At 38.2% G+C, this 16,439-nt stretch overlaps 1 protein-coding gene across 1 annotated transcript in view; it reads left to right on the forward strand.

Annotated features, from left to right (window-relative positions):
- The window catches only part of BTBD8 (BTB domain containing 8), a gene marked incomplete at both ends in the record, with an annotated part of 92,238 nt that overhangs the window by 40,812 nt on the left and 34,987 nt on the right, over positions 1 to 16,439 (forward strand). The window contains 2 exons of the mRNA XM_080693076.1: positions 13,010 to 13,090; positions 16,150 to 16,246. Of these exons, the coding sequence (XP_080549202.1) occupies positions 13,010 to 13,090; positions 16,150 to 16,246 (178 nt within the window). The remainder of the gene's footprint in view (positions 1 to 13,009; positions 13,091 to 16,149; positions 16,247 to 16,439) is intronic.

Consider the following 16,439-nt stretch of genomic DNA (forward strand, 5'->3'; position numbering starts at 1 on the left):
TTCCTTGAGCTGTCTTTATTTGGTTTTGATATTAATGTGATGTTGGGTTCGTAGAATGTATTTGGGAGAGTCCCATTTTTTTCTGTTTCACAAAATAGATTGAGGAGTATCAGGATTAGCTCTTCTATAAAGTTTTTGTAAAATTGATTGGGAAGCCATTTGGTCCTGGGCTTTTCTTTGATATGGTAGGCTTTTTATTGCTGTTTCAATCTCTTTGATTGCTATTGGTTGGCTTAAATTTTCTATATCTTCTTGACTCAATTTAGGCAGGTTGTATTTATCTAAAAGTTGTCCATTTCTTCCAGATTTTTCATTTCATTGGGATATAGTTTTCAAAGTAGTTTCTGATAATTCTCTGGATTTCTACACTGTCAGTAGTAATATCTCATTTTTTATCTCTTATCTTCATAATTTGGGTTGGTTCTCTCTTCTCTCTCTCTCTCTCTCTCTCTCTCTCTCTCTCTCTCTCTCTCTCTCTCTCTCTCTCGGCTAGGTTGGCTAATGGTTTATCTATCTTGTTAAGTTTTTTAAGAGACCAGCTTTTGGTTTTGTTGATTTTTTTGAATTTTTTTTTATTCTCTACTTTGTTGATTTCTGCTCTGATTTTCCTGTCTTCTGCTGGCCTTAGGGTTAGACTATTCCTGTTTTTCAAGGGCTTTGAAGTGTGTCATTAGGTTTTTTGTTTTGTTTTGTTTTTGGTGGTAACTGGGGTTCCTGGAAACCCTTCTACCCTCCGGGTTACATTCCCAGACCTATTTTTTATAATTTCTTTATTTGGAAACAGAGGCTCTCAAGCCAGCAAGGCTGGCTTTGAACCAGCACGATCCTCCTGTCTCCGCCTCCCAAACATGGGGATTATAAGGGTGTGCCACCACACCTGGCATTTCATTAGGCTTTTTATTTGGTGATTTTCTGTTCTTCTTATGTGAGCACTCAGTGCTTTGTATTTTTCCCTCAATACTGCCTTCAAAGTTTCCCAGAGGTTTTGATATGTTGTATCTATTTTTATTTCTAGAAATTTCTTTATTTCACCCCTTCTTCTCTGACTCATTCTTCATTCAGTAAGTGTGGTGTTCAGTCTCTACATGTTTATGTGGTTTCTCTGGGTCTTCTTATAGTTGATTTCTAGGTTTATTCCATTATGGTTTGAAAAGACACATGGAAGTATGTCACATTTTTTTGAATTTTTAATGCTCACTTTGTGGCCCAGGATGTGATATGTTTTGAAGAACTTTTTGTGAGTAGCTGGGAAAAATGTGCACTCTGCTGTAGTTGGGTGGAATATTCTATATGTGTCTAATAGGTCCATTTGTTTGATGGTGTTCATTAGGTCTGAGGCATCTTTACTGACCTTTTGTCTAGAAGATCAGTCTAATTGTGTGAGAGGGGTATAGAGGTCTCCCAGTATTATTGTATTGGGATTTATGTATGACTTAATGTCACAAAGAGTTTGTTTTATGAAAGTAATTGCACCTATGATTGGGGCATAAATGTTGACTATTGTTATCTCCTCTTGCTGGATTATTCCTTTTACAAGCAAAAAATGACCTGCTTTGTCTCTTCTAATAAGCTTGCACTTGAAGTCTAACTTGTCTGATATCATAGTTGCTACTCCTGCTTGTCTTTGAGTTCTGTTGGCATGGATTACCCTGCTTTAGCACTTTACCTTTAGTTTGTGTTTAGCTTTACTTTACTTTTAAGGTGTGTTTCTTGCAGGCAGCAAATAGATGGCTTTCAGTTTTTAATCCATTTTGTCTTTTTACTGGGGAGTTGAGGCCATTTACATTCAGTGTGATTATTGAGATGATTTTTAATTCCTAACATATTGAGATTTAGCTTCTGTTTGAGGTAGTGTTCGTTCTTTTTTGCTTAGTTGTTTGCTGGATGGAAATTCTTGTTTTTATGGTTCTGGCATTATTATTTCTTCTTTGCAATTAATCTCTTTGAGTATTTTCTCTAGTGCTGGTTTGGAAGACAGAAATTTTTTCAGCTTCTGTTTGTCGTGAAAGATTTTTATCTCCTTGTCTAATTTGAGAGATACCTTTGCTGGGTAGGAAACTTGGGGCTGCAGGTTGTTTTCTTTCAGAGTTTGGAATATGCTACTCCAAGCCCTTCTGGCTTGGGAAGTCTAGAGTGATTTTTTTTTTTTTTTTTTTTTGCTAGTCTGGAAATGGAACCCAGGGGCATTCTACCTCCAAGCTATACCCCCTGCTCTATTTTTTATTCTTTATTTTGAAACCGGGTGTTACTGAGTTGCAAAGGGCCTCACTAAGTAGCTGAGGCTGTCTGCAAATCGCAGTCCTCCGGTTTCAGCCTCCCGAATTCTAATTGGTTTCCCTCTGAATGTCACTTTGTTGCCTTTAAGATTCTCCCCTTGGCTTCTACATTGATCAGTTTGACTATTATGTGGTGTGGGGAACCTTTTCTCTGATCTTGTCTAAAGGGGGTTCTATAAGTTTCCTATATTTGTATATTGACCTCTTGTTCTATGTTTTGAAAGTTTTCTGATATTACTTCTTTGAAAAGATTGTTGATCCCTTTAGTTTCACCTTCTATGCCAATTATTTTTTAGGTTAGCTCTTTGAAAATGGGCCCATATTTCTTCTGTGTCCAATTCATGCTCTCAAATTGTTTTTTCTACATTATATACTATGCATTCATTTTTGGAGTGATCATTTTCTAGGAGTGAGATTCTATTTTCCATGTGGTCTAATTGGTTATTTATAGTTTGAATTGATGCCTTCACTTCAATTATTGCATTCTTTATTTCTTTCAGACTCTAAATTTTTTTGGAAGTCCTTTATTACCTCTATAGTTACATTCCTGATTTGACCTTCTGGAGATCCCTGCAAATCTTTGTTGTCAGGTTCTGTTATTGTGGTATTGTAGGAGCTCATTGCTTCCTTTTTATTCCTCCGTCTCATGATTTCAGATGTTTGTATTTGTTGCTTTTGATAGATTTCTCTAAGCCTTTAGGTGTCAGCTGTTATATCCAAGGGCAAGTTGTTTTATTCAATAGTGAAGTTTGAGTGAGAAGGGAAATGAAGTTGTAAATGCAAGAATATGATAAAGCCACAGATAGGATCAAATAAATGAGAATATGAGTTTGGTAATGTAGTATAGAATAAAAATTAGCAATAGTGAATTTATAGTGGTATTCTAGTAACAAATGTTACTTTTAGTATAGTGATATGAAGTGGATTTAATACAAGACACAGAAGAGAAAAGAAGAGAGGGAAAAAATTATGGAGAGAGGAGAGTAGGTCTATAACAACAGAAGAAGTTTGGGAGAGTGTTTGAGGAGAGGGTAAAAAAGGCATTTACACTCACAATAAAAGAAAAATGAAAAACAACATCAACAACAAATTAATGCAACTCTACAAATATATAACTACTCAGCAGACTGGGTCTCTGCAGTTTCTCTCTGTGCAGACTGGGAGAGCCACCGGCACCTTTCCTGCTGTAAGCCTGGTTCTCTGAGTCTTTCTCGGTCTATACAGATGGCTGGTATCAATGGTGCTGGATCTAGTGTTAAGTGCAGGTCATCCTCCACACTTTCCACAGATGTGGAGTCTTGGTCGGTGGCAGATGCTTCTGATACCAAACTCAGTGTAAGAATCTGTTGTCCACAGTTAGGGCTGCGTTGGTCTGATTTCTCCCCACTCACCATGATTGGTTATCCGTGGTGATCCTGGAGATCCTACTAGTAGGGTCTAGTGTTAAGCATAGATCTCCCCCAACACTTTTCACTGATGCAGAGCCTGAGTCTGAGCCTCTGCTATGTCCAACAGTAGACCCAGGGAGTTTATCACGGCCGCGTGAGTCCCTGGGGGTGCTGTGCTGGGCCTTCTCCTGCAGGGGCAAGGCTGCACTTACAGTCTAGCCGGTCTCGATCTCTGGAGGGCGTGGTGAGCTCTGCTGCTTTTGGAAGTTGTAGCAGGAGTTTGCACAGGAAGAACTGATGGCGTACACTCCAGTGATCTGCAGCTGCTCACTTCAGGGCTTAGTTGTTTTCCTCTTTGTCTCTGGAGTCGGTGCAGTGAGGGAAGATGGCGCCACCACTAGTGCCAGCAGCCGCAAGGTGAGCGGGTTTCTTTTCTGTTCCCTGATTGGTCTTCTAACCTTTTTATTCCCCTCCTGCAGCCTTTTACCTATAGTTTTATTCCTCTACTGACAGTATTTTCTGGCTTTGTAGAATGCTGTTTTTAAGGCAGTGGAGATCAGGTGTCAACAGGACTGGTCGTCTGCTTCCCTTGGTCGCCATCTTCCCAGAAGTGGCTTTATTCTTTATTTTGAAACAAGTCTCACTAAGTTGCAGAGGGCCTCACTAGATAGCTGAGCCTGGCCATGAACCACAATCCTCCTGTCTCAGCCTCCCAAGTACTGGGATTACAAGTGTGTACCACCATGCCTGGATGATTTTTTTTTTTTTTTCTGGAAGAAATCATAGTTTCTTGTAGGTTCTTAACAGTTTTAACTGACTGATACCTATTATGCATATCTTTGTTCCTCTCTTCAAATAGCTCTTCAGCCATAATAGCACCTGACCATAACACTTCATATTTTCAATGCTTCTTTCACATTTACTATACCCTTTAATTTTTAGAATCAGTCTTTGAGATAGAGAAGGTATATTAAAGTTATACGTCTTTCCAGATAGTAAGTGCTTATGCTGAATGAATCACATTTTTATTGATTCTTAATTCAGAGGTCATTCCACTGCAGTCACTGAGGAAATTAAGAGTTTTCCTATTGGTGTGTATTCTGGAGTTAGCTCAGGATACTCTTTTCTAACTATTTTAATCAGTGATTTTCAAATTTTGTCCCATGGATGGAACATTAGGGAACATAAGGCACTTTAAGAAACATCAGGGCCCTGAGGGGAAGGCCATGCGAACATGGAGCCTCTTCAACTTTTATCAATTTTTTATCAATACATAGTTTAAGATACTCTAAGTTTAGTTGTAAGAATAAAAGCCAGGGCAGTCCTTTTTTTTCTTTTTTCAGTCCTAATCATTCTTCATGAAATGATCAGATTAAACATTCACATGCCCAGGCTTTTGAAGATAGGGTCTACTTATCAAGGTTAGTAAAGCTAAATGTGGTGGCACACCCCTGTACTCTCAGTACTTAGGAGGCTGAGACATGAGAATTTCAGGTTCGAGGACAACCTTGGCAATGTAGTGAGGCTCTCAGCAACCTAGTGAGAGCCTGTTTCAAAAATCTATACATACATACATACATACATACATACATACATACATACATAGGGCTGGGAGGTATAGCTTTGAGGTAGAATACCACTGGGTTCAATCCTCTACCCCAAAAAAGTAGCCAAATTAGTTCCAAGGTATTATCCAAATAAACTACACCTTTTATTAGTGCCAGCCGTGAGCAGGCTCATATCTCGTATAGTACTTTGCCATCACTCCTTTTGAGGTAAGCGAGGCTCTGCCCCTTACTGGTTACCTTACCCAAAACGTTTGCATGAGCAGTAGAGGCTCACTCCTAACTGACATATTCATTTCTAATGTTCATGCACTTGAAATGAAGATACAATCTTTTTGGTTCAACTCCTTTATTTTGCTAGATAAAACAAGATTTTTTAACACTAAAATGAAAGATAAAAGCATCCCCTGATGAATACATGGTTTATTCTGCAACCTTTATCATTCTCATCATACAGTGCTAGGATGTTTTTCCTTTCTGTCGTATCACATATCAAACGTACTGTCTCAAATTACCACCTAAAATTTTATTAGTATTGTGGCTTTTATTAGTATTGTTAGAAGGCTAAGGGAGATTGAGAAATTTTATGTTTCAAAATTTATCTTTTAGCAATTTTTATATTGCAACAAAATAATGTACAAAACAAACTCCATTTTCATCAACATATCATAAATCTGGGTAGGTGTTTTCATAAGGAGCATGATATAATAGGCCATGAACTCCTTACAGAAAGCCCTGTGTTGAGCCTATTTCTTTCCTGACTTCAGGGATATCCCTTGACTTTCCTGAGCTTCTCTGAGGCGACTGAGAGGATTGAGTGAAATACAGTAAGGAGAGAGCCTGGCATAGTGCTTGGTGCAGTGTATGTCGTGATGATTTATCTCCTTTCTCTAAATTAGTTCTCATTTTGTGAAGAGAAAAAAGTTACAGTGAGGGCCATTCCCTGCATCAGGACACCGCTGCCTGCTTTGCATGATCAGCAGCTTCTTTTGTAACTGCGCAGCTGTTCCATGTCTGCATGATATTTTCTACAAATAGAAGAGAAAATAAAATCCTGTTTGTTCTTACAGTAGCAACACTGGTGTATTTTATTTTATTTTATTTTATTTTATTTTATTTTATTTTATTTTATTTTATTTTATTGGTGGTACTGGGGGTGGAACCCACAGGCTTTCTACCTCTGCGCTATGCTCCCAGACCCATTTTATATTTTATTTGGAAACAGGGTCTCACTAAGTTGCTGAGAGCCTCACTAAGTTGCTGAGAGCCTCACTAAGTAGCTGAGGGTGGCTTCGAATCTGTATGATCCTCCTGTCTCAGCCTCCCAAGCATGGGGATTACAAGTGTGCGCCACCACGCCCAGCTAACACACTGGTGTTTTTAATGTTGGTTGCTCAGAGATATGTGCACATGGTATTTTTCAAGAGGGACAGCTTTCAATTAATTGAGGTAGGACTAGTAAGAGTCCCGTAGTGTTCCACCGTGACCCAGATTTGGGAACTGGAAGGGTGTAGTTGGAAGAAAATTGTCCTGTTCTGGTGAAAGGAAGGGAACATTTTTCCATGTATGTAATGGATTCAAACCACAGCCAACACTTCTATGAAGGAATCCTGTGTAAATAGAGGTCTTACAGTGGTGGCTTGGGTTTTAGAGCCACCATACATTTGGGTTTTATCATCTCCCTTAGGAAATTGAGCCTTCAGTATGATCTTTTGAAATTATGTATATATCCTATCTAAAATTTTCTGTCTTCTCATCATAGTTAGAATTAAACCCAAACTCTTTATCATGACCTAGAAGACCCTATATGATCTGGCCCCGGACTTTCCCTCATTTGTTTTTTATTATTGTTCTTATTTATAAACTCATTCCTGCCTTGGGGCTTTTATGCTCGCCATTCCCTCTGCCTATGAGGCTTTTTTTAACCTAGTACTTATTTTGCATGGTTGGCTTCTTCTCATGTTTGAAATAGAGTTCAAGTGTTACCTTCCCAGGTTACCCCACCTAAAGTAGGTATAGCCCAACGCCCCAGTTGTCCTCTTTATACCATCTTGTTGTGTGGTCTTTGTGACACTTTTCATTAATTTATCAAATTTCACTAATTTGTCAAGTGTGTGTGTGTGTGTGTGTGTGTGTGTGTGGTGTGGTATTGGGGTTGGAACACAGGGGCATTCTACTTCTGAGCTACACCCCTAGTCCTATCTATTTAGTTAGTTATTTAGTTAGATAGTTTTGTTTTGAAATGAGGTCTCACTAAGTTGACTGAGAGTCCCACTAAGTTGCTGAGGCTGGTCTCAAATCTGTGATCTTCTTGTCTCAGCTTCCTAAGTACTGGGATTACAGGCATGTGTCATCATGCCGGGCTAAAATTATCTTCTGTATATATTTGTATATATACTTATTGTCCATATTCTCCTTCTAGCATATATATTTCTTTATAGAAATGCTAGAATAGACTCAATAAATAGTGTGAATGGTTGGACACATGAATGAAAAAAGGAATGAATGAAAGGAGTCCCCATGTTACCTTAGCCCATATACATAGGAGCCTGAACTCTAGAAAGCACAGAGTGTGTAGACCAGTTGCATAATTAGTTTCTGATCATAGATCTTTGTCCTCTCTGGTTATTCTTTTCTCTAACTCTGAATATATGTAATGCTTTCATTTCCTACAAGCTTTTATCCTGATTACATGTTAGAGTCATGCTTTAAATCTTTCCATTTAAATTGTGGGCTATGGGAGTAATGTGTTGCTTTTCTAGGTCAGTTGATCACGTCTTTATTAGCACTTTTAGGAAAAATACAGATGACTTACAATATAATAAGAATGCATCTGTTATTAAAATATCTGTCAAGACAGCAAGAAAATGTTTCTTGCTGTTTTATAGCTATTATATATTGATACATAGGTTCAAATGTCTAGATTTTGCTGTTTAAATGACTTGTTTTTAGTCATTATCTTTTGCTTAAATAGGTCAGGTCTTAACTCTCCTTTCAGTATACCAATTCTCACTAATGTTGACAAGAATGGCTCTTGAGAAATCTGAGGAAAAGTGTGTTGAATAGTGGTGTTTTTTTGTTTGTTTGTTTTTTTTGTGGGACTGGGGTTCCTGGAAGCCCTTCTACCTCCGGGCTACACTCCCAGACCTATTTTATATTTTTATTTGGATACAGGGTCTCCTAAGCCAGCACGCGGCTGGCTTCGAACCTGCACAATCCTCCTGTCTCCGCCCCCCAAGCGCAGGGATTACAAGTGTGCACCACCACGCCCGGCTAGTGTTTTATGTTAACAAACTACAGTTGATATGACTTAATGACTCTGAGATTAAATCTTGTCATATTCATAATATTATAAGTGAGAATATCAGATATTTCACTTTTTTCTATGTATTAAAGATATAGAATTTTGAATTAGCAAAAACTAGCCATAGTAGAAGCCAGTAATTTTTTTTGGGGGGGTGCTGGGGTTTGAACCCAGAGTCATTCTTTTTCTGAGCTATACTCCCAGCCTTATTTTTTATTTTGAAACAGGATCTGGCTAAGTTGCTGAGGCTAGCCTTGAACCTGTGCTCTTCCTATCTCGGACTCCAAGTGCTGGGATTATTGACCTGGGCCACCACACCCAGCTGCCAGTAATATTTATTAATATAATAATTATATATAGTTCAGTGTTCTTATGAAGGTTTGGAAAGAGCTCATGTTTCTCTGTAAAAGACCTAATATAAATCTGGCATGGTGGTGCATTCCTGTAATCTCAGTACTTGGGAGGCTGAGAAAAGAGGAGCACAGGTTTGAGACCAGCCTCAGCAAGATAGCAAGACTCTTAGTAACCTAGTAAGACCCTGTTTCAAAACAAAAAATAATAACTGAATATGTAGCTCAGAGTTAGAATGCTCCTCAGTTCAACCCCTCCACAAAATAAATAAGTAATAAATACATTTAATTAACTAATTAAATGAGACCCAATAAGCCATTCATCAAACAGTCTTCAAACACTGAACTTTTTTTTTTAAAGCCATAGATGCAAAGTGAACACCTGTCTGAGTTCTGCCCTTTGGGCCACCCATTTCTTTTCTTCTTAACCTTTCTTATTTTGTTCCTTTAGCAGATATTAAGTACTCTGCTTAACAATCTGTGATGGTCTTATCAGCACTGTCTCTGCTGAGATTTTACAACAGAGCTCCAGTATTACATGGGGAAGGAAATTCTTCTATTCTAAGGATATTGAATCAATGTATATGTACTAGACATACAAGGATAAGTAAGACACGAGTACAGAACATAGACTAGAGAGACAGAAATCAAGATGTTGCAAGTCAGGTTGATAAGCTTGATACTGAAAGTATGTGAGGGATGCCAGTTAAAAGCCCAGGCTTTTGAGTAATCCTGCCTAGATTTACATTCCAGTTCATTACCAGCCATTTGACCAGGAGCAAGTTACTTAATTTCAGTTTTTAAATTTATAAAAGGAGACTGATGATAGTATATACTGATGTTATAATGATTAAATAAGCCTGTAGCATTGTGCTCATAATAGGGACTCAATAAATGTTACTTACTATTTTTGACATTCAGTTGGAATTTTGTTTTTATTTCTGCCTTGAGAGTGTTAAAGAAACAATCAGAGACAAAGAACCACCTGTCTGGTGTCTGAAAGATGAAGTGGAGAGGGAGAAGATGCTCGGCAGAATGCATAGAGTGTGTCAAGGCATGGATGTATTAGAAATTGTACGTCCTTCAAGTATAGAGAATGAGTCGTGCAGTTATCTTGAAGTAGCTACTAGAGAGAGGCCTGGAGGTCAGAGGATGAGGGGCTTTGTATGTCAACCTAAGAAATTTGAAAACTTTTTCCTGTGGGCTTTGGAGAATACTTTGGGAGTTTTAGAAGTAGGAAACTATGTAAGGTTTGAATTTCAGCAAAATCATTGTAATAACAGTGTGGGAATTGGAATGCAAGCAGAAGACTTCAGGCAGGAAACCTATATGAAAGGATTCTATATTCAGATGGGAGAAGATGAGAAGCTAAACCGAGGTAGTAAAAGGGGAAATAAAAACAGATTGAATTCAATAAATTTTTGAAGGTATAAATGGCAGGATCAAATGAGAGAGGATGAAGATAAACCTCAGTTTCTAACTCAGGCATCTAGACGAATAGTCTGAGAGTTTTTAGGGGGTCTAGTAAATAGCATGCTTCCTTCTTAGCAAAAAGTTAGCAAATTAAATGAAACATTTCTTTTGGGCTGGGTATGATGGTGCACACATGTAATCTCAGTACTTGGGAAGCTGAGATTGGAGGATTGCAGGTTTGCAGCCAGCCTCAGCTTCTTAGTGAGGCCCTCTGCAACCTAGTGGTGAGACCCTATATAAAAAATTGAGCTGGGGGTGTAGCTCAGAGGTAGAATGTCCCTGGGTTCCATTCCCCAGTAACACACACACACACACACACACACACACACACACACACTCACACACACTCACACACTCTCTCTCTCTCTCTCCTCTCTCATTGATAAATCAACGTTAAAACTTTAGAATGTGCTTAGTTAATGGGAAAGCCAAAGTTAATTTGCTTACTATATCCCTCTAAGTCTGAACAGTCTGATTCTGTACAGCAAACACACTTCCCCCATCATTTGTTCCCAGTGGTTCAGCAAAAAAGAAAGGAAAAATTAAATCAAATTACCTCTTGTCTCAACCAACAATTAATAGTTGTCCACCAGATCAGTCCCCTCTGAGCTACACACCCAGTCTATTTTTTTAGTATGTATGTATGTATGTATGTATGTATGTATGTATTTGCAGATCTGGGGATGGAACCCCCAGGGGCATTCAACCTCTGAGCTACATCCACTGCCCTATTTTTTATTCTTTATTTTTGAAATAGGGTCTCACTAAGTAGCTAAGTAACTAAGTTGCAGAGGGCCTCACTAAGTAGCTGAGGCTGTTTGTGAACCATGATCCTATGGTCTCTGCTTCCCAAATACTGGGATTACAAGTGTGCGCCACCATGCCCGGCTGGTCTTATTTTTTATGTCTCCTGATAGAAATAGTAATCAGTAGGTTATCAAATGATAGAAACTAATCGTAGACAGTTTGTTGCAAAACTACTTGTTATGTCCTTACTCTTTCAGCTGGATAATGAGAACATTGACCAAGTTACAGCCACTATGATAGGTATCACAAAATAAGTCTGTACAGCATAACAATCTTTCTAATGAATGGACTTGTCTATCTTTAAGCAACACCAGAGACTATTTATTTAAGGTGCTGAGAAAAGTGTATGTGTGTGTTACATTTAGTCAGCTAGTTAGTTACTGGGCATCAAACTCAACCTCATACATGCTAAGCAAGTACTCTACTACTGTGCTATGGGAGAGAATGTCTTAATGACCTCTAAAGTCCTGTCCTCTTTTTTTTTCTTTCTTAGTGGGGACTGAATCCAGTATTATTCTACCACTAAGCTGTATTTTCAGTACTTTTTATTTTTTGAGGCAAAATCTTGCCAGATTACCCAGATTGGCCTTAAACTTGAAACACTTCTGCCTCAGCCTCCTGAGTAGCTGAGATTACAGGAATCTACCCCATGCCCAGCTGTAAAGTTTCTTCTAACTCTAAAAGTTTGTGGAAGAAAATGCCTAATAAATAAGCAAATATTCAATAATATTCTAGTAACATTTTATAATTTCATACAAATCCATAGTTGCAGTTCATTTCAAATTATTGAATCTCCTACATGGATGTTATTTGAACTTTATCTTGACCAAAAGCTAACAGGAAAACTGGGAAGCTGGGTGTGGTGGCACACACTTGTACAGGAGGATTTTGCAGGTTTGAAGCCAGCCTCAGCTACTTAGGCCCTCTGCAACTTAGTGAGACCCTGTTTCAAATAAAATAGAAACTAGTTCTGGGAGTATAGCCCGGAGGTAGGAAGCCCCTGCGTTCTATCCCCAGTACCACCAAAAAAAAAAAAAAAAAAAAAAAGGAAAGCTGGGCATGGTGACACACTCCTGTAATTCCAGTATTTGGGAGGCTGAGACAGGAAGATCGCAGGTTTGAGGCCAGCCGTAGTAACTTAATGAGATCTCATTTCAAAATAAAAAATGGGGCTGGGCGTGGTGGCGCACGCTTGTAATCCCCGCACTTGGGAGGCGGAGACAGGAGGATTGCGCAGATTCGAAGCCAGCCGCGCTGGATTGAGAGACCCTGTTTACACATAAAAAAAAAAGTACAAAATAGGTCTGGGAGTGTAGCCCATGGGAGTGTAGCCCAGAGGTAGAAGGGCTTCCAGGAACCCCAGTACCACCAAAAAAATAAATAATAATAATAATAATAATAATAATAATAATAATAATAATAATAATAATAATTAATAAAAATAAAAAATGGGGATGTGGCCGGGCATGGTGGCACACGCTTGTAATCCCAGTGCTAAGACAAGAGGATCGCACAGGTTTGAAGCCAGCCTCAGCTACTGAGTGAGGCTCTTACCAACTTAGTGAGACCCCCGTTTCCAAATAAAGTATCAAATAGGTCTGGGAGTATAGCCCAGAGGTGGAAAAGCCCCTGGGTTCCACCCCCAGTAACACACACACACACACACACACACACACACACACACACACACTAGGGATGTGGGTGTATCTCTGAGGTAGAATGCTTGAGTTAAATCCCTAGTAACACACATACACACATGTTATAGGAAAGTAAAAAAGTAAAATGTATTATAAATATTAGATTAGTTAAGCCTCAATTATTTATGGATTTGCATTTTCTTTTGCAGTATAAACCACGTAGAAATGAATGTTATGATGTATTTTATATATGGAGGAACTTTGGATTTTCCAGACAAAGCTAATGTTGGGTATGTATTTTTCATAAGTTTAAAAGTACTAATACTATACAGGTTCTGCTTTGTTGCATAGTACCAAAGAAGTAGAAGCTTCACTTTTAAAAAATACTTCTAACACTTTTACTGGTACAGTATATAGTCTTACATCATCATGTAGCTTGTAGTGATAGTGACATATGTGCACACATGTATGTCACTCGGTGACCTTCCCCCAGCTCCCTTCCCACTGTCCCTACACAAAGATACTGAGGTAAGCATTGGTGTCTCACATGTGTCCATAAAGCCAGTGGAAGTGACTCCTTTATTAATTCTCCCTTTCTCCTACCCGTCCACAAAACCACTTCCCTCAATCCACTGGAGTTTCTCCTCCATTACATAAAGTCCCTTTATATACTCCCTAACTTCTGCATATTAGAGAAGACATATAACACTACCCTTTCTGTGACTGGCTAATCTTATTTAACAAAATGTTCTCTGGGTCCATTCATTTTCCTGCAAATGACATCATTTTGTTCTTTACTGCTGAGTAGAATTCTATTGTGTATATATCCCATCTATCCCATCATTTCTTTTTTTTTTTTTTTTGCTGGTACTGAGGATTGAACCCACAGGGGCATTCTACTTCCGAGCTACACCCTTAGCCTTTATTTTTGTTTAGAAGAAGGGTCTCACTAGGTTGCTGAGAGTCTCAGTAAGTTACTGAAACTGGTCTTGAATCTGTGATCCTCCTGTTTCAACCTCCCAAGTACTGGGATAACCTCTGTGCCCCACACCAGCTTTTACTGTTTGTTTGTTTGTTAACAGTCTCTTGCTGTGCCGCCCAGGCTGGTCTGAACTCCTCAATCCAGGAGATCTTTCCTCTTCAGTTTCCCAAATGCTGGGATTACAGGCGTGTGTCACCTCACCTGGCTCTGAAGCTTCACTATCAATTTTACTCTATCTTTAGTGTTAGGAAATATCTAAAAAGTAAAATAAGCAAGTAAATTTATTGAGATGAAAAAGGTGACTTAGTTTACAGTGATAAGATTGAGAATGGTCTTTATTAGATTTCAGGCATGTTAGAAGAATTTCAGTTTACTTTTGGAAAATTAATGAGAGTTTTTATAAAATTTGTCTAGTCTCATAAAACTTCAAATATTATTACACTATATTTTAATTTTAGGATGTATTTTTAAACAAAATAAAAAGAAAAACATTAAAACTTAAGTTGGGGAGAGGACCATCAAGTGCCGTGTGCATGTGTCACTGGCAACAGGGTTTACATTATGATGTAAGATTATAACGCACCAATAAAAGCACACTAAGAAATAAAAATAAAATAGTAAAAAGTAAAATTTATTTAAGAATATAAGGGCATTTAAAGACCAACATACTGCATAGTGAAATACCATCTAAACTTCTGAAATCCTACTGAAAAGTGAAATTTCACCTTGCTGCTGCTGCTGCTGCTACTACTGCTCCTCCTCCTCCTCCTTCTGCTCCTCCTCTTCCTCCTTCTGCTCCTCCTCCTGCTCCTCCTCCTGCTTCTCCTCCTCCTGTTACTGACTAATGAACCCAGGGGCATTCCACCTATGAGCTACACTCTCAGTTCTGTTTTTTTATTTTTACTTTGAAACAGGGTCTCATTATGTTGCTGCCCTGAATCTTTAATCCTTCTATCTCATCCTCCCAACTACTGGGATTAAAGGTGTGCCACCATACCCAGCTCCACCTTGCTCTTCTGATTTCCCAAATGTCTTCTCTCTTCTTGTATTCCAACATCAAACAAGTGAAAGGTGTTCTTCTAAAGATTCATTGGGTTCCTTTAATTCTGAACTGAATAAATATGTTTTGGGGAGAATATGTGATGGTTCACAGGGATTAAATACTAAAGTTTTATCCCCTCATAATGTATATGAAATTTTTTCATGCTATTTCTAAGTACCTAAAGTATGTATAGGTACTCATAAATATTTGCCAAGTGAAGGAAGTAAGGGAACTCTGGCCATTGAATTCTGTCTAATATTAGGGTCATTTGTAGGCATTTTCTTTTTTAAATTTTTTCTTTTTTTCTTTTTTCTTTTTTGGTGGTACTGGGGGTGGAACCCAGAGGCTTTCTACTTCCGGGCTATACTCCCAGACCCATTTTATATTTTATTTGGAAACAGGGTCTCACTAAGTTGCTGAGAGCCTCACTAAGTAGCTGAGGCTGACTTCGAACCTGCGCGATCCTCCTGTCTCAGCCTCCCAATCGTGGGGATTACAAGCGTGCACCACCACGCCCAGCATTTGTAGGCATTTTCAACATAATAAGCATCAATGTAGTTTCTCCCCTAACTCTTATTATACAAATTTATTGAAAAGATATTTGTAACACAATCTTCAGAGCAGTTTTGTTTAGATGTCCTAGATTTCATCCTATATGTCAGTGATCATATGAGGGGAATTTGAAACCTTTCCAGTTTATTTTTTGTTATTCACCACTAAGTAAATCATGTGTCAGTGCCTCAGCATTTGGCTTGAAGACCAGCCTCAGCAACTTAAGACTCTCAGCAACTTAGCAAGACCCTGTTTTCAAAACAAAAAATAAGCCGGGCGTAGTGGCGCACGCTTGTAATCCCCGCACTTGGGAGGCAGAGACAGGAGGATCGCGCAGGTTCAAAGCCAGCCTCGCTGGCTTAAGAGACCCTGTTTCTAAATAAAAATATAAGAATAGGTCTGGGAGTGCAGCTTGGAGATAGAAGGGTTTCCAGGAACCCCAGAATCACAAAAAAAAAAAACCAAAAATAAATAAATAAAATGGACTGAGAGTGTAGCTTAGAAGTGGAATACCCCTTGGTTCATTCTCCAGTAAAACACACACACACACACACACACACACACACACACACACACACACTACTTATTATAAAAAGCAAAAAGATTTTAAATAATTCAGATTATTTTTTCTAAGCAACTGATGTACTCTGTATTATGCTTTAACATTTATATAATTTGATTTTTAATTTGATAATTAATATTATATCTATTTCTGTATATTGTGCTTTTATCTTTAAATTTAAGGATTAAAGATACATTTATAATTATTTTAGTGAGATACTCATCATGGCTGATATGTATGGATTAGAAGGATTAAAAGAAGTAGCAATCTACATTTTAAGAAGAGATTACTGTAATTTCTTTCAGAAGGTAATTATTAAATTTCAGAAATCTTTACCCAGTGCTTTAAGTTGCCCATTATTGCCTGTTAGATTTTAACCTTCATGGTATTAGTGCTTTAAATATTAAAAATATTAACTCAGTTTAATAATGGGAGTGCTACTTGAGAATAACTCATGGTATGCTTACAAATATCAGAAATTAAAGTGATTTTAAGTGAAAT

The sequence above is a fragment of the Muscardinus avellanarius genome (genome assembly GCF_963383645.1).
Source record: "Muscardinus avellanarius genome assembly, chromosome: 3".
Lineage (NCBI taxonomy): Eukaryota > Metazoa > Chordata > Mammalia > Rodentia > Gliridae > Muscardinus > Muscardinus avellanarius.